Source organism: Theobroma cacao, chromosome 2 (assembly GCF_053813885.1).
Source record: "Theobroma cacao isolate CCN51 chromosome 2, ASM5381388v1, whole genome shotgun sequence".
In the NCBI taxonomy this organism is placed as follows: domain Eukaryota; kingdom Viridiplantae; phylum Streptophyta; class Magnoliopsida; order Malvales; family Malvaceae; genus Theobroma; species Theobroma cacao.
The window spans coordinates 47756135-47780024 of NC_142640.1; the positions used below are offsets into that span (position 1 = coordinate 47756135).

General features: G+C 34.8%; 3 protein-coding genes across 4 annotated transcripts; 1 reads left to right on the top strand and 2 right to left on the bottom strand.

Moving 5' to 3' along the window:
* Positions 1-45: 45 nt before the first annotated feature.
* LOC18610053 (ADP-ribosylation factor GTPase-activating protein AGD4-like) lies at positions 46-16587 on the bottom strand. 2 transcript variants are annotated; one of them, XM_007045496.3, is made up of 19 exons: positions 16357-16587; positions 15849-15925; positions 15094-15194; positions 13306-13376; positions 12283-12345; positions 10976-11020; positions 10446-10511; positions 9762-9809; positions 9557-9652; positions 9407-9448; positions 8451-8666; positions 8196-8327; positions 6654-6869; positions 5126-5212; positions 4757-5011; positions 3873-3991; positions 2417-2507; positions 1391-1854; positions 46-510 (listed from the first exon to the last, which is right to left on the bottom strand). In XM_007045496.3, exons 1-19 carry the CDS (start codon positions 16402-16404, stop codon positions 396-398), a joined length of 2352 nt encoding a protein of 783 aa, XP_007045558.3. In that variant the 5' UTR covers positions 16405-16587; the 3' UTR covers positions 46-395. The 2 variants fall into 2 exon arrangements, with proteins under 2 accessions (XP_007045558.3, XP_088659533.1); XM_088803407.1 differs by lacking the exon at positions 16357-16587 and having other exon boundaries at positions 15094-15189.
* A 177-nt stretch (positions 16588-16764) lies between these two features.
* LOC18610055 (uncharacterized) lies at positions 16765-18874 on the top strand. Its single transcript, XM_007045500.3, has 3 exons — positions 16765-16898; positions 17255-17790; positions 18021-18874. Exons 2-3 carry the CDS (start codon positions 17365-17367, stop codon positions 18438-18440), a joined length of 846 nt encoding a protein of 281 aa, XP_007045562.3. The 5' UTR covers positions 16765-16898; positions 17255-17364; the 3' UTR covers positions 18441-18874.
* Positions 18875-21708: 2834 nt separating this feature from the next.
* Positions 21709-23356, bottom strand: LOC18610057 (gibberellin 2-beta-dioxygenase 8-like). The gene is made up of 3 exons (XM_007045504.3): positions 22780-23356; positions 22351-22672; positions 21709-22249 (listed from the first exon to the last, which is right to left on the bottom strand). The coding sequence occupies exons 1-3, from the start codon at positions 23220-23222 to the stop codon at positions 21941-21943; spliced, it is 1074 nt and encodes a 357-aa protein (XP_007045566.1). The 5' UTR covers positions 23223-23356; the 3' UTR covers positions 21709-21940.
* Positions 23357-23890: the final 534 nt, after the last annotated feature.

Sequence of the window (23890 nt, forward strand, 5' to 3'; positions counted from 1 at the left end):
ACAACATAATAACTTTTCGCTATGGTTAAATAATCTGAAACTGGATTCAGGAAACAATCAAGGAAAATTGGCCATTATGCCTTAAATATATTGTTACATACAACCAACTGACCATCAAATTTAATTTTCCCCTGAATTTTAGAGACATTAGTTTGTAAAAATTTGGAAATACAATCAACAGAGGAAAAAAAAATCATTCGAAGCACAACAGGAGCAAATTAGCACTCAAGACTGCATCTAGTTTTTAAGCATAGGAGAAATAATTCAGTAGAAAACGTCAACAGATTCGAAGAGGATCAAAGGCTCTTATTCTGGTAATAGGCAACAACAGCCAACATAAGTGAAAATCACGGGAACAGAAGCAGGCTTACACATTTGAGGAAACCAAGTCTCTTTCACTGGCTTTCGCTGAGCAAAATAAATAGCTCCTCATCTGTGATTGCTCCCTTCTCCATAGCCCTCTCTAATGCGCTTAATCCCCCACCATCTTTAATTGATGGTCGAGCACCTCTGTGTAGTATTGGCAAATTAAATCCACTTAGCCAAGAGAGATGAGACTAATAAATGCTGCAGTATTACATTCGAAGGCAATCCTTAACTTATATAAATCCTCTTTATCAAGCACTATTTTAGCAGAGAAATCAAGATACTGAACGATGAAAGTCTGTTAACCATATGAAATAGGTTTAATGAATAATTTGGTATGATCTACTCTAGTAAAGCTTCAATCTCCAGATTTAGGAACATATATGTATATATGTATATAAAGTAAGGATTTTAATATGGTAAGCATTATTTATAGCTTGTACACATACAAAATGAAACTCAGCACACACCTACACCACGTGACAGCCCTCTAGACCAATGACATCTCATTAAGGGGACTCACACCACCATGTGTGATCCAGAGCCAAAGTACCCTCGAGTCCACATGATAGTACCCCCAAAATGACTCTAATACCACTTTAGACATGACCACATCATATGTGTACTAAAGTGATCTTAGACATATATAAAGGGTTGACCACCTTAACCTAAAGGCATAAACTTTTAGGTTGAGGCCCAAGCTTGTGACTGGTATCAGAGCCACTCTAAGAATACTATCATGCGGACAGGGGCACCACAGCATCAAACCCCGGTGTGGTTCACCCTGACAAGGGTGCTAGGATTGGCAAGAGAGTTGTCCCATGGTGCAGGTGTATGTTGAGTCCCATGTAAGAGGTGTACTACAGTGATCTTGGGCATATGTAGAAAAAGGTCCCCTCACTTAATATTGACTTTTGGGTTGGAGGCCATGCTAAAATTAGTAACATTCAGGCTAGGACACGTCTATTTGTCTGAACTTTCAGATTTCTTATGCGTAAGTGTTTATGCAAAATATGCAGCCTACCTTCTTAGTAGATGCTTTGCAAATGTGTTGTTCCCAATAGAAATGCAATAGTGCAAAGGAGTCCTGCCATGGAAGTCGCGCATATTTATATCAGCACCAAATTGCAGCAGCAGTTCAACCATCACAGGATTGCCACATTGGCATGCCAGATGCAACACTGAACAACCTTGTAGACAATTCCCTGGGTCATTTGAATCCTTGATTCTCTGACAGGCTGATGGATCATACTGTTTCCTTTCCTCTTTGTGGCCATCAAGTGATGAATCTTGTGCATCAATATGGTGATACGACTCAATGCTAACAACATCATCAAAGGTGGTATTGATGATATTGGTGTCTGACATTGCAATTAGACGATATACTTCTCGTAAATTATCCGTCTTAACTGCTTGCCAGATGTTTGTTGAGTTAGGAGGAACTCCAGGTAGTGTTCCATCTCTGATGATTAGCAATTTTTCTACATACTGGTTAAGAGCAAGGAATGATGTTAGGCTTTGTATTAAAATTCACACCTCTTATCATAGCAGTGTGAGAGATGAAAGACTAATCTAAACACCATGGTGTTTTCATTGACGATAATTGGCATATTTTCTAAAGGGATAGGTGTGTATGTGTGCCTATGCACCTGCTTTTCAGCTTAAATACAACTTCAGGCATATAGAACAGAGAAAGCAACAAGAAATAATCTAAAATATGAAGAGTAACACATAATGTCCTAGAAAGATCCTTTTCTTTCTTGCATAAGAAGCTAAATAATCCACAGATCAATGTAGAAGTGATTACGAGTAGCAGAAGACTAATATTTTAAATAATACCACATTTTTTTCCTGCTATTACTTCAAGCAGCAAATATGCTAGAAGAAGATCCCTGCTGACTAAAAACCCAGCCAACCACCCCATGAGTTAAATGGCACAATGCAAGGAGGACTGGGAGACAAGGAAGAAGAAGGAAATAAAGCAATGCATAGATGGGAAACATGAATTTCAGTGCATGGAGAACAAGAGAAATAAAATGCAACCGAATACCTTAGCATGAATGTATTTCTCTTTATGGGAAATAGCATCTTTGGCACATGGTTTTATAATTGATGTGCTAATAGCATTTGTATCATCCACTCTGCAAAGAATTACATCCAACAGGAATTAGAAAGCAGACTATTGTATCAATAGCTACTAGAAAACAAATGAAGCTATCCAGTTAACCAGTTACCAATCATCAATTCAACCATTACCATCTTTCATTTCCTCAAATTCACATATAACAACTTAGATGATTATCAAGCTAACATAACTAACAAAAACAGCGAACCTTTTGGGCATATTTGACACACTAGTTATGAGGGGCAAAAGGGTGCAATAAGGAAGAGAAAAGGATGCAATAACTCTTATCCTATGTCATATTAATGCAGACAAGAACGAAAACAAAATAGGATGAGGGGATTTTTTTTTTCTCAAAAACAAAAAGAGTAAAATATACCCTCATTATATTAAATACTATTTTAACAAAAAAGACAACTTTTTCCATTTTAAAAGCTCATCATTTTCAAGATAAAGCATAAGAATTAAATATATTGATAAGAAACAATCCTTTCACTTAACACTTCAATGTCATCTTAGACAGTAATTCTTGTTGGCAAAAAAAATGGTAATGAAAAATAGTTGCTTCAAAAATATGACTAGACGAAGGAGTGGGACATCTCTTCATGAACTGTTCCCTACTTTTATAAATTACATTTCGGAAGATCTGAGATGACAAAGTTTAAGCATGTGTAAACATAAAGCTGCTGCTGATCCATGTGCTAAGAAATGTTATACAAGTTGGATCAGTGTATTTTTAAGTATGACCATGATTTCTCTCAAGAGACAACATGTTTAATAGACATTATGTTATTTTTGTACTTAGCTCCTTAACGTTGTTTCAATAAGAATTCTTACTTGTTATGATAATTTTGTTTATCATCTATAAGGCATAAATATTTTTAATTTCAAATAATGACAAAAGTGGTTTTAGGTGTAAACTATTTTTTGAACACAAAAAGACCACCAAAGGTTATAGGATTTCTATACTTCCTCATAATTAAGATATTATGTTAACCTAATTTAAATTATTTAGAGAAGATTTTTAGATATCACATTAAAACTAACATACGAAAAGGGAAAAATACAAAATTTGTTTTCTGAGAAACAAATAATAGAGAAAAACAATGCCCCAATCATACAAAATCTATATTTAACAAGATAGGAAGACAAATAAAGCAAACTTAATGCTGAGAAAATAAATAATAATAATAATAATAATAATAATAAAGCAAATTAATTTTTTCTTCCTTGCCTGATCTTCTATACCATATGTTTAACACTGGATGCTTCTATGAGATATAAACAATTATAAATTTACAATTAGCCAAAGGAATAGCATTCACAAATTAACAGATTTGTAATAGCAGCATTTTATTTGCTGTTTAACCTGAGGAAATCTTACCTTTCATTCTTAAGGAGAGAACCTTCCCATACAGAGTTACAATAAGCATTGCCCAGAGTACGAAATAATTCCACGATTGAAGGTTCCCACACTTTGACATCTAACGTCAAAGATCTCACCTGCACAAAGTAGAAGAGTATTCTTTTATTGGAGACTCTTAAAATGAATGAAACCTTATTATCTGCCTGGTCCCTCCTATCTGTTCTTTTGACTGTTAAATTTTCCTTATTTTGCTACTTAAAATAGTAAGCAAACTGTCATTCAACTCATGAAATTCAGAGTAAGGAATTTAACAGCATGACTCATATTGTCCACCAGATATGGGCAAACTACTTATAAATCAGTGACAGCAAAGTCAGTTGTAAGTATAGAAGCTGGTTTGAAATTGCATAACAGCCTGGTGCAGCACCCAATCGTGTAGGATATGAAGGGAATTAGGCACTTTAAAAGGCGATAATGTGAAATTAAATTCAACAATCTAATATATGTCATCTAAAATGGAGGAATTCTTACCTGCGCACACCGATTGCCCAGGTAGTAATAATTAAGACATGGTATATGCATTTAGTGTAGTTTCATGAAAGTAAAAGGTGGAAAGTGTAATATCCAAAACAACAATACCAAGAATAGTAAGAAGCTGCAACCTAATACTGTTCAATTCCCTGCTATGGAAATAAAATTTTGGAAGCTTAAAAAAGGTACATCAGCTAACAGTGGACACTAATTTTTAGTGGTATCAAGGGAATGAGCTCCATGTTTCTAATAGACCTCAAACAGCTAGAAGACCAAATGTTGATTATTGATATAAATTCAAAACGATTATAGCAAAAATTAACAAATACTACAAGCAAAAAAAAGAGGCCATAAATTCAAACAAATTGCACCTTTGAAATGTGAACACCAAGATTCCGATGAACACCTGAGCATTCAATGCATAATAATATGCCAAGATTGAGAGATGCCCAATCGGGTTCAGGAGCACTGCACTCTGCACAAATATCATTTCCAGGAATTTCTCTAAAGACTGAAGAAACAGGCTCTGCTCTGTTTCCTATCCGGTCAATCTCTAAACTACCAAGGCTATCAAGTGACCTAACATCAGAAGTAGCTCGGCAAGCATAATCATTATTGTCCACATGCTTTTTTCCATGATGCAGCCACAACAGACAAACAAATTAGTGGTAGTAACAATTTCATGTGAATTACTTTTTCAATATCATTTAAAAAAATGGCTTTAAAAGGAAAAAAAGTACCTGCTGCAGGATATGAGAATTCAAAAGAGATGTAATAACTGCAGTTATCTTGTTTACCCAGTCCATTCTATCTGCCCCATTTTCAGCCTGCCCGAACCAGTTTGACAAAAAGTATAGCATAAAAATCACAAAGAAAACATCAATTTCGAGCATAATTTAGAAAGTTTGAAAAATATTTTCCTTTGTTTTCCTTATATTCAATTATCTAATTCAAGATCTAATTGAATAATTTGTTTCACACTCAAGTTTGTACGAGAGAATTTCATCCATGCTTCTCGCTCTTTTTAGGGGCACCATATTATGCTGGTGGGAGTGCAAAGTTATAGGCAGCAAGGAATAAAAGCTATTGTTTAGGAACACTTCCATTCCAATTTTGCTTTCATTAATATAACGAAACAGGAAAGGGCATAATTAGAGCAACTTTGATAAAATCAGGCTTATCCAAAAAAGAAGTAAAAGACTTTGAAAATCACAGCAGATCTTATAAATCAGCACTATTGTACACTTCCTCCATTCATCAAGCATTTTTCAGTCATTAAAATCTAAATAAACAAATTTGTCAACCAAGTTAGCGCCACATAACCTAATCATTTTTTAATCTCAATAGGGCTTCACCAAGGGCAACTGCCTTTCTTCTTTGGATTTTCTTGAGGACCTCCTTACAACAAATACTCTAATTCCACACATTTCTAGACTTCGTCAAATTGTTTTTATGGCATTCCAAACTGTCCAGATACTTCTGGTGGATAATGTATCAAAACAACTTATCACCAGCTTTCCTCATGTCTCTTCACTAAACTTCTTTCATTTTCATATTTGGTGCATTAGATCATTTGTTCTGTTAAAATTAGCCTTGTTCGCACTCCTTTGGTGAATTGTAGTGATTTTTTCCCTTTATCTATCTCAAAATGTCTGCAATGCATTTAAACTCAAGCTCATACACTGGCAGAATCATCATGTCATTGATCCTATGGGTTTACTATTCTAACAGAAGTATAAATTTTCAGTTTTGGTACTTTTGATTCTGATTTCGCACTGGCATCTTCTGTATCATTGAAAATAAATGCTAGCAACATATGGAGAGGCTATACAACCTGCTTCATCTTTCAAATAATTCCATTCTATAAAATTGTTACGGAAATTGATTGCATTTTCCAATTTTTTTTTCAATCCTGAAGATATTAAAGTGATTTATTATAAACTGTTCAACACCTTGCTAAAACAGCAACCTAGCAAAATACATTTACGTGCCTAGTACCTTCATCTTGCAACATTAGATCAGGGGTTCAAACTTTAGTCAATCTTAAATAGCTAAAATTAAGGCTTCATAAGATAACTGATCGTACACATTAAGTCACAAGCAAATGTCCAACAATACCAGCAAGAACAATATACTAAGCCTATACATACTATTTATGATCAGCTAAATGTGTCATATTGCAACTTTGCTATTTTTAGGATCATCCCCTTGATAAGTTCAGCAAAAGTGAAGTGAAAAAATTCCAATGACCAAAATCAATTAAATCACCTGCAATGTGTAAGTTTTCAGTGGAGATATAATTCTGAAACAAAGTCGTAAATCTGTATCCTCTGCATCCATCTTTATTGTTGAAGTATGAAGATCAACAGTATGACAGCCCAAAGTTTCTTCGTTAAATGATGATGACCGATTATGCCTTGCACGAAATCTAGCAAATACACCACTATTTTGTTCAGCTGAACCAGTGTAATGATGGTGAGAGCCCTGGAAATAAAGCAAATAAAGTAAATATCATGCCTCATCAAGATCATTTTCACAACATAAGCTCATGAATGTTTCATTTTTCAATCACATTTCTGTAAAACCAGAGAATTTATGTAATACTTCTTTCATAGAACCCACTCTTGCATGCAATCTTCTATCTATACATATCATGCTTGTCGGTTTTCAAATCAATTCAAATATCTGAATATCTAAGCAATTTCAAAATAGAAATGTACAAAAGGAGAAAACACTAAACCGAACACTCTATTAGGGGAAAAATGAACCACTTAAAAAGATGTAGTGGCCTTTCAGGTTGCCAATGTCATAAACACTCATGTATAAACATATACATATATACAATAATAAACATGTGAAATAGCATTAGGCGCTAGATACTTGGACAGCCTATAAGTACTTTTGCTCTAGCTATCTTAAAGAATAAGTTCCTAGCAATTAGAAGTCAAAAGATTATGCATAAGAGTTAGCTCTACCTATAAACACAACTGAACAAGCAATCAATCTACAGGTAAAAAGAAAAGTAATGCACACCCCACTGGCAAATCAAAAGTTTATGATAAAGTATACTCGTGCAACTTAAAAGCCTTTCTTTCTCTCTTTCTACCAGAAAAAAGAAACATAATGCACCTTACCTCTATAATATTTAATTTCAATTATAGAATAAAGAAAGTCCATGCAGGTTTCTAAACAGTTGAGCTCAAACACTTTGGAAGAACTGGCTGAAAAAGAAGGTTTAAATATCTTAATTTTTCAGGTAGATACAGCTTTTTACCATTTTGAGCATATCCAAAATTACCGTCTGTTTTAATTAATATGAGAGATGAGGACTGACAGTAAAGAAATGAAATAAGTGACGTGATATAAATTTCAATGTCTCTTGTTTAGATATAGAGTTTTTGACACACATTTTATCACTACCTCTGTTGGATTTTATTGAAAAACCAAGTAGAATTACATTAACTAGTCTCTTTGCTCTGCCAATCAAACCACATTTGGAGAGATGAAAATTGGGGCAAAGAGAAATGATAGGTCTGGTCTGTTCTCTTCTAAGCTTGCTATCTCAAAACGAATTAATCATCTCTCTCCATCACTTCTTTTCTCTCTACTTCTCTCAGTCAGAAAAAGACTGTCGTAGTGCAATAAAACCATACAAGCACTTAATTATCTATGTCAAACATCCTCAAATTTGCCAAAAGCATAAATTAGCAACCATTAACACTAAAATCCAGGTGAAGGTACATGTCCCCATTATCAACAATAATAATTAAAAGAGATCAACCAATGACAGTAAAAGGTAATATAACATACCATTGGTTTGATACCCTTATTCCTATAATAGTATAAAGTCCCTTGACTATCAAGTACAAAGAACCTCCTCTTCCAATCTCCCCTCAAACTTGAAGAACGTTTTAACAAATATCCTTGTTTGATTGTCTGGACCTGCAAATCAATGAAAAAAAGAAGTTTATTCCATTTCTCCAAGTAATACCATTGATGAAATAGAGATGATGCCAATATGAAAATACCAGCTTAAGAAAAAGACTATGAAGATCAATCACTCACCTCCCCATTTGTTGAGGACTGCATAATTGCTTCTATGTTTTTGTCCGAATTCATGCCAATAACATGAATGCGATCAGCACTTGTTGAAGGCTCTAGGTTACTAGAAGCTCGCAAACTGTCTATCTCAGCTTGAGTCCTGAATTCTTGTATACGCTTTTCAAGCTTATCTTGCTCAGCATTTGCTAATTCTTTTGATTGTTGAGCATATGTCAATACCTGTTATAGAAAAGTCAATGCATTCATCAATTGAGACCTTATAGCAAAGCAATCGAATCAGATTATGTTAGATTCAATGACAAGGACAGGCAGGGTAAGGGCATGGGATCACAAAGCCACCTGTTCAAAATTCAAAATGACAAGCGTCCACAGATTCTACACACAACATGCACATCTAACAGAAAGAATTCAAGAATCTCAATGAAGGATTAAGTACACAACTAGATGGTTCTAGCATATGATAAATTTTAATGCATTTACACAGACAAAGAGTGTCATTTGAAATGGAATCTCCCAAAAAAAATAAAATAAAACACAACACAAAGCTGTCTCTGTCTGTGTCTGTGCCTATCTCTTTACACATTGTAACTGTGAACATTCACAAATAAATGAATAATCATATGCTTGCAAACAGAAAAGAGAATAAGGAAGAAGTATGCATATAAATAGTCTCTATACGAAGAGCAAGTGTTCCCAAAATTGCATGGATTATTTAGGTAAATCAAAATTCATTTATAATCGCCAATACAAGCATCCAACACTATACTCATAGCTATTTGGAGTGCTAACTCTTCTGTGGAGAATTTTCCAAAAATCAATGGTTCAACTGACTACATGTCATTAACTTGTTTAACATCATGGAAAAGAACAACCCTCAGTTAATAAATAATCCAATTAATTGGACAGTAGTAACAACACCTTCCTCTCATTTTTCTATGATATAAAAGATAAAATATTACCTGGTGAATAAATGGCTCTAACTGGCTCAATAAGTCATACCCCTATGACAAAAAGAAATCAATCATATTTAGTCCACACACAATGACTTGTATAAAAAACTCAGTCTAGGGAGAAAAATTAAGAAACAAATTATAAAAAGAAATACAAACCAGCTTAAAATATCTAAGATGGGCATCCATAATTGCACTTATAGATTCCAGAAACTCATACTTCTTTTTTGCTTCTATATTCATCAGCGCATTTACCTGTTTTCCTTAAAGCACAACGAAAAGTCACCAAATGAAGAATGAAATAAAATGGAAATATAACTTTAAACTAAATAAACTGGGAGATTTGTAGCTGTAGTTAACATACTAAATTGAAGCGGCTTCTCTCAAAAGCAGATTTTGAATTCTGTAGATCCTGTCAGAAACAACATCCAATCCAATTCAACTCAGAATACAAGCAAGGTTAATTTTATGATGAAAAGACAACTGCACTCTGCAGACAAGTTTGGACAGTTATCAAGAAAACAAAACATAAGGGATGGGATAATGACATGGTATAATGTGAACAAATAATGCCTTTATTAGCAAAAACCACCCTGTATGAGCTATTAGATACTGGAAACAAAGTAATGGACATTCTAAGCAGAAAAGGCCGGATTATGCAAAAATTAGTTGGTAACTGGAAGCATAATTTCTTGAAATGCACGTAAGCAAAGATATAAATCAATCATTCATGTAAGTTGTCAAGAAAGTAGACACAACACATCAGGATATATAGTTCCAAAAACATAGAGGATTGCAACAATTACAAGCTAAAAAAATTTCAGATTCATAGTCTATGGTCCAGTGAAACAGGTTTCTTTTCTTTTTTCCTTTTTCTTTTTAATGGTACTGAAACAGTATCTGTAAACTAATTAGTGAACCAGATTCGGTATAGCATTATAATGAAAGAACAAGTGAAACATACAAAGGATAGTATAAGAATGGCATCTCTCAACCTTTTTAAAAACATGCGAGAAGTCAATAATTACACAACAAGGAAAGAGCATACCTCCTCTAGCTCAGCAACAATATCTCCTCGTGTATTCCTCTTCAATGACACAAACTTTTCACGTGCCTGGCAGAGTGGCATTACAGACCATTTAGTGAAAAGCATTATATTTTACAGGAATCAGGAACATGAAGCTTCTAATGTCTATAATGTTAAAACTTCTACAAGGCATATCCATCTGCATCACATTTATATTCTCAGCACCTGTATTAGTAAATTCATTGGAGAGCTTATTTAGAAATGAGACATCTTCATTAATGTTAGCCACATAATGTTCAAGATAGTAAACTAGCAATATATCTGTCGGCTGCAAGGGATATCTAGATTTCAGAGCACAGAAGAAATGAACACCGAGAGAGAGAGAGAGAAACAATGAAGAGATCCAAACTGTCATTAATACAAAAGGTTTTCTACATGACTAAATGATTAAATATGCATTACAAAAAAATTTTAAATAATCAGTATTTTCCCTTACTGATATCCAAATTCAATAATTAAGCCAGAAAGGAAGTTTTAATTGTCTTTAATACCTGATCATATGCATTGATAGCTTTGTCAAACCGCCGACGAGACTCCTGCAAAAGACAGAGGATAAAAGCTATGAGACAAATTGGGAGGGGAGGGGGAGTGAAGACATGAATTTAGCTCTAGACTCTACCCTAATTAGCAAGAAAGAAAAGTTATTAAAAAATGTTGAGTTCTTCAATAATGAATGCAACCATTACGTTTTTCATCTGATTTTTTGCTACCTCCCAATCTCCCACAGTCCCACCATCTAAATTAAATGCATTTTAAGGACGCATTTCAACCAATCCTGAAAATATTTGGTTTCCACATTTATGAACATGTAGATCCATTATGTTCATCCACAATGAGTGCTTATGTTGGCAATATACAATCTCTCCTAAAAGACTTAGTAATGCCATAAATTGGATAAGAAACACTGTAATATCTCTTGTGCAAAAAAGGAACATCATATGGCTCAATCATTGGTTCTTCCATTAATTTGAGGGTCCTATATTTTCCTCAACATTCTGAATTTCAGATTCCAAGGAGGATTGCTCAATTATGTTAGAAAGGGCTTCATTTCCAAAGATGATAAAAAAGGAAACAAAGAAAAATTAATATAAAAAAGTACATGGCAAAAGTAAAGTAACATTTTTACTTAGAGTTCAAAAAATAACAAATAAAACCTATTTTTTTAGGCTAGAAGCAAAATACATGGATGCATAATGTGGTAACAGATAATCAGAAAAAAAAAAAGGAAGAAGCGTCAAACATTTAAGTTGAAATAAAAGGAGGTGGGAAGACAAGAAAAAATGAAAATACTAAACTATAGAAGTAAAAAGACCTCAAAAGTGCGATGTGAAGGATTGTTTATAGTGGTGGAAAGATTTCAATGAGGTAAGGCCTCCTCAAAAGTGTCTTAACTAATCAGAACATATCACATCAATAGACAAAAAAATGAAGAACATGACGAGCAATCTTTTGCTACAAAACCAAAGTTATGTGTTTCACAGAAATTGGTCATCCTATGTCATAAAGTGCACAAATGTGGAATTTAAAGATTTACAAGAAAATCCAAAGAAAGTGTGGCTCTCTTTAACAACCCCCATTTCAAGCACATGGAGCCAAGGTTTCAACGAAAATTTTCAACAAAGGAGTGATTAAGTTCCTCTCTCACTGACCCAGTTTCCTTTAAATTTTAAAAAGTTTAATGTACACACATATAGACTGGAGAAAGTAGGCTTAATAATAATAATGTCAATTCCAAAGAAATTGATGATCAAATCAGCAATTTTAGAAAAACAAATTTCAGTGAACAGCTTATCTTTACCTTTGCTTCTTGCAAATCAACAGTCATAAAGTGCATTAGCCGATCAATTAACACATGCTCCACCTGTAACAGGTATTCTTTGAAATCTCAGATACAAAATTGAGCATGAGCATCCCAAAAAGAACATTCATAAGACAAGTAACTAATCTCTCGGGCATGTAACAAGATAGGAGGCAAATGTAATACTGACTGTCAAATATAAGAAGTATTTTAAAAAAAAAAATTGCTTGTCTTAAGTTATGCAGCAGGCGCCTCAAGATTGTTAGCCTCTTCACGCACAGCAAATATGTTCAGTGTCCACTAGTGCTATTATTTTTAAAGAGCAAGGTAGCCTAACCAGATTGAACACAAAGGCATCTGATAGCAACTAAAGAACTCACAAAGTAACTGCATATGTAGAAATTAACATGTTAAATACTTTTTTAGAGTGAAGCTACAATCTGATCATTGAATCTATTTTCAATTTCAAAAGATAATGTCGTAAGATTGCATATAACTAAGGTAAAAGTCCATCCTCTTTACCATATAGCCGCTTATTTCCTCATTAAAAGCGGGTTGAAGGAGTTGATACCTTATATACACACACCTATGTTTCTATAAGCACAAGTTCTAAAGGCACATGATATCTGTCATCTAGAAGCTCATCTTCCCATTAAGAATAACTTTTCACACTTATGTTGAGGGTAAAGGTAAAGTGATTGTGACATCTGAAGAATAATTTTCCAATCTAATCTCACTAACAAATCCTTCACGCATGGTTTATTAGTTCACACAACTTTAAAACATACTCAAGAATATGTCATACAGATCTACATATACCTGCCGCACCAAACACTATGTAATCATGCACAATGAATTCAAGAAAGAAAAAGAAAAACTGAATGTTACTGGTCAAAGAAAATAGCATGTGCTAAAGTGTTGCTAGTAAATAGATACATTTGGTATAAGCATTAATGAAACAAAGGCTAATTATCCCCTTGTTATTAAAGAATCATTTTATTTGGATGGTAAATTAATACTCACTTGTGAACGTAGCAACTCCTTATAGCTAGCAAGCTCACGAAAGGCATTGATGAACTTGGACATGATCGGGCCTAGAAAAGGGAAACATGTAAAAGTTCTTAAGGTAAAATCTTCAATCTTTCAGCTAGAATATTCTATCTTCAACATCACAAGCAGCTATTTTGTTTTTGAAAGTCAGACCCATCATATTCCTTATCATTTTATATTTTAATTTTTTATATGTAAAATTATGTGAGATACAACAAATGGGGTAAAATATTAATTGGCACACATACAAAATCACCTCAACCTCACCTAAGAAGCAAGTGGACTACGACCTGATAAAATATCCATTTAGGAAAATGGAACAGAGGTTATAACATTTGGGAACAAGCAGCAAGTTCAAATGAAAGAGGTTGCCTCTAATTAGTAAGTTAATGGACCAAAATGATTATCTCCCTATCTCTTCCAGCAAGACAACTCAACCACCAGATGAGATGTAGGGCAGCCAGAATAAAGAGTAGAAAAAAAATACAGACCATCTCTTTCCAGCAGCCAAACAATGAAATAATAAAACATAGACCAGTTTCACCCATCTTGTTTTCAGAAAAACGCCCACATACCGTATGCCATCTCTATTCAATTAAAATCCCCAAAAATATGGTTCCAACCAGCTTCCAAACAAAGATCTTAAGAGACACCATGATATTCCAGGCACTCATTGAGGAAAATATTTTACTAGCACCACCATCAGCACATTGTCATAGCGCCTGACAGAAAATATTCCTGGTTCAACTTTGGGAAGTTTCCATCAGTCCGAGGTTAATAAGGTCACAGGGAACTCAGATCCTCTAGCCCAACTAACAGGTAGCTTCCTTCCACAGCTAAACCAAACAAAGTAAGAACACAAGCTTCATTTGTCATTCATAATGGTATAATAGATTTCTCCACCATCCTCTAGAAAATAAGCATTCCATATATATGCATTTGAACCAGATGGAAAAGCTAACTTTACAGAAGCTTCTCATTTCCATTGTGCTCTCCCATATAATTCAGCCTCACTGCTAAATGTCTTCCTACAACATATTTTACACCAGTCACACTCCTCCAAAGGCCTCCCTCTCCCTAAGAAATTATTAAAATCATTTTCCTAAAAGTCTAAAACCTCAATTTACTCACCTAACTTTTAACTCTGGAACAGGGGGACATCATTCAATGAAGAAGAATATTTTAAGGTAAGCTGAACGGCTAGATGTATCCATTCATCCCCCCATCTTGTTTAGACCCAAGACCTCTCCTTTTAAAGTGAGAAAGGTCCAATATGCTGCTTCACCATATCTAGCACTGTGAATAAGAGTGCATACTTCTAACTATTCACCAAGTGATCTGAAAACTAACTTCATTTGCCACCCAATGGAATCTCCTAACACTTCTTTCCTTTATGTTCTAAATACATTATACTCTAACAAGATGAACATAAGGGCTTCAACTGTAAATCAAACAATGAAAAAGATATCGCCTTTCAATAGAATTTGATATGCAAAAACCCAAAAAGCAAATTTGTCTAATAGTTTTTGGCTTTCTGCCATTGATTGATCACAGAAATTTACTTGTCAGAAGTCACTGAGCAGTAAAAACCACACACAGTGCAGAGTCAAATGCACATCTGTGTTCATGATCCGGTAATTGACAAAACTAGTAACACTAGAATGAAAGCTTTAAACCCAATCAAAATCATTAAGATTCATTTGTACAAAACAACCGAGCTAACATTGTAGTTAAAAAGTAGTATGAAGACACATTGACTACCTCCTATAGAGACACTAACAGGATCATCTTGTCCACCACCAAATGCTTCTAAAGAATCAGCAAAGCTAGTTTCTCCATTATATGCTTCTCCAAGAGCTGCCCTGCAAAAGAAATAGAGATACAGCAAAATAAAGAAATGAATAAATGTATACACATATACACATACACAGAAACAGAGAGAGAAATCTTAGCTAATTTTTTTGTATTGTTACAATTTAAATTGCTGATGTGAACCCTTTTTCCCCTTTTTTTTTTGGGTTGTCAGCAATAAAGTTAATCATGTCCACATTATTATTGTAGCACAAATAATACAATACAGGGGAGAAAGGACAAACTGGAAGTCAGATGTTAAGGGAAAGAAGGCAGCCATAACAAAGATACATTGGCATCAGAGGCCAAATTTTGAACCCATACAAAACTGCTGTTTTTCAATGTAGAATTCAGGGCACTTAGAATATTTGTCAGGTAGTATCATGTGGAAGAGGCAAGAGAAATAGTAATCAAAGGTACAAAACTAGTACTAAGAGTGAAAAAGATAGAAATTCTGTATATTATAAGAAAAACTTGCTAGCATGAAAAACAAAACCTAGATAAATTATGATTGACATGAATTAAATCCAAGCATTTCTAACAGATTGACAAAGCAAATCCAATGCTACAAGTAAAAGTTTTAGCAAATATATGTACATGTATATGTATATGTATGTGTGTGTGTGTGCGTATACAGAGAGAAAGAGAGAGAGAGAGATACATACATAAACTTCTTACTTCCTTTGTATAGTCTTTGACAGCGGTCTTTCAACTCATCAGCCGTGAACTCTAAAGAACATAGCTGTTCAATTAACAAACATATTAGAACCAATTTTTTTTTTCATAATTCAAAAAAAAAAAATGCCAATGAAATCATGAAGTCTATTTATATATGGCAAAATAAAAATAAGCCATTATTTGACCAACACTATTTTTTTCATAAATAAAAAATGGAATAAACAACTGCTAATTAGCACAGATTCAACCAAAAAACAAAACCACGACGGATCCAAACAACGGATTTAATCGAATTTTGATTATTCACTTAAAAAAAATCAATTGAAACTGATTTTCATTCAACTAAAACGGTTAGAATTTGTATCACAATCCGATTCAAAAAGAATAATTATGCAGCGATTGATTGGCTAGGAAATTAAAAGAAACAAAAAAATAAATATAATTCTGGACTCACAAATGAGTAATAACAAAAATGTGGAGAACTTTTTGAGTTACCTGCTTTTGAAACATAGGCGAATCTTCTAGCTTGATAAAGGCCGCCATTGATAATTTGCTTCTTTTTTCTCTTAATTTATATTTATTTTTCGAATTGCAACACTGAAATATCTCAGGGCCTGTGTCTCGGATCCAGAATGAAAATGTTGGAATGGAAATGCTTGTCGCTGTTCAATGAGAAATTTTGGTGGACCGCCACGAACTGAAAATCTATGCTAACGACTAATAATTGATACCAACTGAGCTGGATTTCACGTGTTTGCCGGGGGGTGATATGGGCCACAGTAGGCTTGGGCCTAAAACCCAAACCTAATAGTAAATACAAACTGGGCCTAAAATTGGACTGGTCCTAAGGGCCTTCTGAATTACCCGACCGTTGGACACCTATGACCTTAAAAAAAAATTACAAATTAATGTTTTGTTCGAAATCTTCCATAACACGGAAGAAAAAGAAAAACAAAAAGGAAAACTCTTTGCTGCTCGAATTCTGGACGGGTAGATGGAGTCGGTTGATTGTGGGTGTTGTCGACGGTGGGGCTAAGGTACGTCAAAGCCCTTAAACAGTATCATTTTCCTTTTTTTTTTTTGTTCTTCTCTTTTTCCTTTCAGTTTCATTGTAATAATTGCGGTGATTCTTGATTATGGTCCTGAAGAAATTCAGTTTTTGGTTTAAATGTAGGAAGAATAAAGAAAAAGAATGGAATTGAATTGAATTGAATGGAATTTCAATCTTCGTAAACGTTAAATTGATTCTGATTTGAGTTTTGGAGTAATTTTTTAACGTTTTAATTGGTGTCTAATTCTTTTATGATTCACTGTCTCACTGTTTTCAATTGTTAAAATGATCATTGCTGTCATGGAAATGTTACTAAAATTTGTTCCACTTTTGTTGTTGCAGGGTAGTGTTCGTTTTGTTGCTTTACTTGTTCGTCTTGTATAGCAAGTGGAGCTTCGGGTTTCGAAGTTTTTCGAAGCGGTTTGTTAACCTGTAATAAGGAAGAAAAATAAATGGTTGAAGTTGGTGGTGGTGAGGGGACTAGACGGCGATTGCCGCTGTGGATGCAGGGTAAGGCAAGTAAGCCTGACGGCGGAGATAAAAGCAGTGGCATCCAAGAGGATGGGGATGGACTTGTCTCTGGCAATTCTAAGCCCAAAAAACAGCCTAAAAAAGCTGTCTTGCCTAGTGAAAATGGTGAAACCAAGAAGAGGAGAAGAAAAATTAGTCAACAAGATGAAACATGTGATGTTGAAACTGCTTCACACAAGAAAATGAGTATTGGGCTTCAGGAAAAACAAGTTCGGGAGTCTTCTCTTCAGCGAAAAAGAAAAGCAACGAGTGGTAGGTTGAGAAGTGGCAAGGATAGTAAAATCCCATCTCCATCTGATGATGACATGGAACTGACTCCAGAAGATTTGTTGAGCATTGCCGAAGAGGTGAGCTTTTTGCTATTTTTAAAGGAGGGAAAAAAGTTTGATAATTGTATTTCTTCTGGTCTTTAAATTTTGATACAATTGTGTGTTCATAACATTACTATTGGTCAAGGAGAATGATTTGAGTGATCAAGCAGTGAATCGGTTCTTAAAACCACTACTAAAATGAAATAGAAATTTTACTTTTGTAAAAATTGCATTAAATATCTCAATTTGCTCTAATTTATGTACAGTATGTCAAAGCTGATAAGGGCGTAGAGCTGCAAGAATTATCAATTAGGGAATGTGAATTTGGAAGGCAATTGTCAACCACAGCTTCTTCCAAAACCAAGTCAGAAAGTTCTCTTATTGATGATAACCAAAGATTGCCTGCTCATGAAACAACTTATGATTCAACTCAAAGTCTGACAGATGAAAAACGTTTCATCAATACCAGCAGAACAGGAGATCCTGCTCAGGACATGCTGGATCTGTTTTTAGGTCCTCTATTAAAGAAAACCGCGGAGGAGAAGAGGACTGAATTTTTTACAAAGGATCTGGCATTTGCCAATGAATTAGGAAAGGGAAGTCAGAATGATGTTAAAGAAGAAACAGCCCCCTTGACGAAGAAGAAGAGCACACTTAGGGATAAGGTAGCAATGCTACTTGATTGAATAAGAACACAAGGCATGTTAATAACTATTCATATTGTGATATAAGCATGAAATCCAAGGCGAATCCTGATCTTCTTGATTATATATTGTGCCACAGTTGCCAAAGGACATTTTAAGTAGATCTTTGCTGTGGTGTCGGTCTGTTAGGTGCACCTTATTACATTGGCCTATCATTGTTTATAAAGTGTACAGCTTACCAGCATGCTAGGTATTTTGGGGTTTTTTTTTTTTTTTCTTTCATACTATTTTAGCTGACTCCATACAATGATACGTAATTGATTATGTGTAACTTTTCTTTTTGAACAAAGCCTCTTTCAAGTATCAATGTGTAAGATCTGGCCTTTCATGTTGCTAAATTCTGTTTTAAATTGTAAAGATTTAATGAAAACTACTTGTAATTTTGCCCAGTAGGCAAAGAATTAGTCATTTTTCCCTTTTCGTTCTCTTTTATTATTCATGAAAATGTTGCCTGTAATGTTTTAGATGAATCAGAGTTTACAACTTTTTGAAGGACACCAATGACTTGCACCTAAAACTTACTGTAATATTATTATAGAAACTATAATCTGATTTATGGTTTTAGGAATAATACATGGACTGTGTACAGTTGGGATCTATACTTTGTGATGCTGCCTAGGTGAAAGGTTATTGTGCATTTGGGTTGAGCAGTATCCTTCCAGTTAAGTGCATTTAAATCTGTAAATAATTGCGGTTGAATGATAATTATTATGTCCACAGAAGCTTTTATCGCACTTTTAGTTTGATCATTCTTTGGAAATTTTGGTAACTTGTAGGCTTTTGTGATACCATTTTTAAGTTTAATAAATATGCTTTGTTTGGTAATGTCAACAATTTGAATAATAGTAGCGCATAACCATGATGATACACTGTTAATTGTTTCCCAATTTATCCTAGTCATTGGTAATGTTTCCTATCGTTGAAATGCAATGTTTGAAGTTACTCGTGTAAGTGACAAGTTCTTTTGCAACTTTATAATGCTATTTTTGAAGTTAGCTTATGTAAGTGTCAGGTCAGCAAGAGTTTAACTAACCTTAATTAATTAGAAAAAAAAAACACTTACAAATTATGATAATATCTAACAACATCTTGGAGCCTGCTGCATTGTGACCTCAGCCTACATGTGATAGACATAGCTAGTATCCTATATCTGATATATATTGGGCAAATAGTTTATTCAAATGCCTTATTGCCAAGCTTAAAACCATTTTAAGGATATACTATTTGTTTGACTCTTACAAAGAAGTAAGTATTCAGATGGTTTAAAACTTAAATGATTATGCTGTCAGTTTATGCTTAGACATCAATTATATTGTTCCTTAATTCATGTATGTAGATTCTTACAAGATGTGAAAATGCTCTAGACTTTGTTGAAAAGTGTATTACGACTAAGTATAAATGGATTAGTTCAATGGGAGAATGATTTTGCTCCCCAAAGATGCATGTACAAGAACATATCAATGCTTTTTAGTTTGTTTGTGCATTAGTTCTTGTCTTTGGGGTGAAGCTGGGATGGATCTCCTATGCCCAAGGTTATATCATATATTGCATGATGATTGGTGAAAACTTGCCAATCTGCTGTTGAGCATTTAGCAATGAATCTTTCCAGTGTCATTCTGCGGCATTATGCATTATGATTCAACACTTAGCCTGGTTCATTGTATGTTAGTTCTTTTGTCTTTGTGGTGAAGGTGGGTGGGATGGATGTTAATGTCTGAGTTTGAATATACCGGATGGTGATTGATTAGAATTCTGCACTCAACCTCATATTGGTTCGGTTCGTTCTTTTTCCATAAATTTTATGACTTGATACTCATTGCAGCATGCACATGCTTTATTAGTTTGCAAGGATACACGTGCTTAGGCCGAAAAATAAACTGCTGATGAGCATTCAGCCGTTCCAGCAGTGAAACTAAGTCTTTGAAATGTCATCCAGGAGCAGTGACAAAATGGCCTGAACTAATGCATTCAGAGTCCCAGAATTTGTACTAACACTGAAAGCACTTTGGTGTGAAAGCATGCCATGTGATGCAATGATCATTAAACACTATGCCTGGTCCTTCTGGTGCAGTGGAGTTACAATCACAAAATGTGAATTGACGTCCACAAGGTATTTTCTTGCTTTTAAATCATTGCAATCCTGGGTGGTATGGTGTGCCAGGTTGCTTTTTTTACTTTGTTTAATTGGAGTTAAAATACTTTGTGCTAGTTCAACCCTCCACGTGCATTTGTTTGAGATCAGTTTTAGACATGATGCGTAGGATCTGTTCATCATCGGATTGGTTTCATTAATCTTCTTAGTTTGGCCTTTATTCTTTTTTAACTTGTGTCAGGATTTACTTTTCATTTAGGGTATAGCTTTGTTATTCAGATAGGATCTTAATTTTTTATTACGTTTAAATAAATTTTTTATTTTTTATTTAAAGTTTAATAAGCCATTAATGGAAATATAATTGTTGTTAGTCTCAATAATTGTTGTCGATCACTTGACATGGTGACGAATCTAACGGGGATGAGATTGTAAGGTGGCAAGTGACACATTATGGTGGTGGATGAGGTTGTAACTCGTCAGTCAATCGGCATCGGAATCACAAAAAAAAAAAAAAATCATTTTTCAATTTCTCGCCTTCCCCTCTTTTTTTAATCAAAACAATATTCCTAAAATCTTTTTCTTTTTCTCCAAATCTAAAAAAAAAATCAAAAATTTAAAAATTCTACATCTTTAGACTCAAATTAAAAAAAAAATAAAAGAATAGAAATCAAGATACGGTTTTTTTTTTATATTTAATTCAATATCGTCGATGATCAACGATTGTGAATTTTGATTTTATCACGTGGTTACATCATAAATCATGTGAAAAAAAGGATGACTAGCATTAAATCTAATTCCTTGAGTTGAAGGGTTTGTTTGATTTAAAAATAAAAATTCAAAGACTCATTTGAATATAATAAAAAAAATGAGAGACTTAATTAAATAAAAGAGTATAATATTCTTGTAGGGTTTAAGACTTTTTTTAATAATGATACAATAAGAGGGTATCAGCCGCAGATTATACTTATACCATGTAAAGTTGAAATAGCGGGTTCCTGCTAGTTGAGAAAGATTTGCCTACCCCCTTAGGCTTTTAGCTAGTAAAAAGGTACAGGCATCTTGAGCTTTCAATCATTTGTAAACATTCTTATAGAATAAGTGTCGGAATATTCGGTGGGCAGGTATAGTCTATGATTGTATTCCATAGTTAAAGAATTAGAAAAGATGATCATAAAATTCTAGTAGTATGTACTACTTCTCAGAGGAAAGCAATGTAAGGACTAAAGTTATATACACTATTGATTACAAAACCTTATTAGTACAATGATCACACATTAGTTTCTCTGGAAAATGTCTTAACACTTCTGGATTCTGCTTGTTAAATTATGCTAATTAGATTCCTAAAGGCTAACAACTTTGGCAGCAAGAGGCATTGTAGTATTCATCTTTTTTAACTGTTGGCTGTGATGCTTGGGATATATAGTCTGGTATTTGACTCCTTATTACTTCTTGTAAAATCCTCTGTGCCCTTAAGTAGAAACCTTGGAAGGCCAACCTTATAGCCAGTTTTTCTTACATCTTCTTGAACTTGGTCTCTATATTCCCTGAAGGTAAATTTTCTGTAAACGGAAGGTTCTCTGAAGCTCCCGATGGAGGAATCGAAAGAGGGGCACAGGAAATAAGCTATTGAGTATCTCTCCATCTTTGCATTGGTCACCACCTTATGCTCCACGCTTTTGTAAACATCATTGCTCCATGCCTGTATTTATTGTGGTTGCCGTTTGGTTAAATATTTTATATAGTGAAGGAAATGTTGATTCCACTCAAGAAGTTGGATTTGTATGGTTTGGGTTTTTTTACCTGGAAGAGGTCTCCAATGTTGACTATAAGAGCATCTTGGTTAGGTTTGACAGTCACCCACTTGGAGTCCTTCGTGAGTTGAAGTCCTCCTACCTGATCTTGACAAAGGATTGTTAGGAAATCGCTGTCAGTGTGGGGCACTAAACCAGAAATCTCCGGAGATATTGGACAGGCCGGGTAGTGGTTCAGGCGAAGGAAGCAAGTGCTTTCGTCACATATATTGTCGATCACTTCCTTTCCATGGCCCAAATTTTCTGTCAGAACCCCTGCAAGAAGTCTTGCCAGTTTTGACATGGCAGCTGCAAATTCTGTCATCACTTCCCTGTAGAAAATCATAGGAAAACATGTTATACGTTAGCACCTGGCAATGCAAACAAGTTAAACCTTGAGATGAGTCCAACTCCAAATCAACTGGAAATAACGTAGTACCTTAAAGACGTAAACTCTCCATAACAAGCTTCATCTGAAACCTTGGTAAGAGGGACATGGAAAGCCTCAGACCAGGAGAATTGCTTAGGACAAGTGGCCGTAGGAGTTCCCCACGTGTAAGAATTATTCAGAAGTCTACAACTAGCTTTCCTTTCAAAGGGTGTTTGGAACAACTTCACCTGTTCACTCCTCATCTTCTCGAGTAGCCGAGGGCTAATGCCATGGTTCACCACTTGGAAAAAACCCCATTCTGATGATGCTCTATAAATGGCTGCAGCACAAGCTTTTCTCACCATTTCGTCGCGACTGCTTAGACCCCTAAGGTCTATTAACGGAAGTTGGCATTCTTCCATGATAAGCCGGCTTTGAGGTTCATCACATTGAGTTGAGCGGCATAAAAGAGCTCCATAATGGTTAAGGAGAGGTGGGTCTGAGTGGATCATGGCTGTAGCAATGGAAGTTTGGAAATCTTGGCCAGAAGAGTCTTGAAACTATGTGTGTGGTTCTTAGAGATGAGTTGCAGGGTGGAAACTTGAAGAGTGACTCTGTTTATATATGGTTCGGAGACAGAGTTGGGGGGAAGAGTCCAAAAGAGAGGAATTGGAGGGGACAATGAGCACAAGGGCAAGAGAACAAGTAAGAAGCTACCAAATGTCGACAGATGTCATAAGGAGAGCGTTTCCCCCTCTTAAAGTGTTTGGGGAGAGAACCAGTCTAAGCTGATACACCAGTTTTAAGCCTTTGCGCAGGTGGTGGGATAATGATAAGAAGAACAAATCCAAACCCACCTTCATTTTTTGACTTTATTGAAGCTTGATTACATGCGCAGGGTCCTTTTACCATGTAAGATGGTGACTTTGTTGAAAATAATTTATTGTAGTTTTGGACTCTCCCATGTTCTTCTTCACCCCTTCCCCCCCACTTTGCTTTTTCCTCTTTTTCTATTTCATTTGACTTTCAAGTATTCCTTTTGATCTTTTCCTTCTTTTGGCACCTTGGGGGTTACCAGGCTTTGGCTAGTTGTGGAACCGTTGAGAAAGGTGCTGAATTGTTTATACCTACCCGAGTTGGAAATCCTGGAAATCAAACATGCAAATATTATAATAATTGT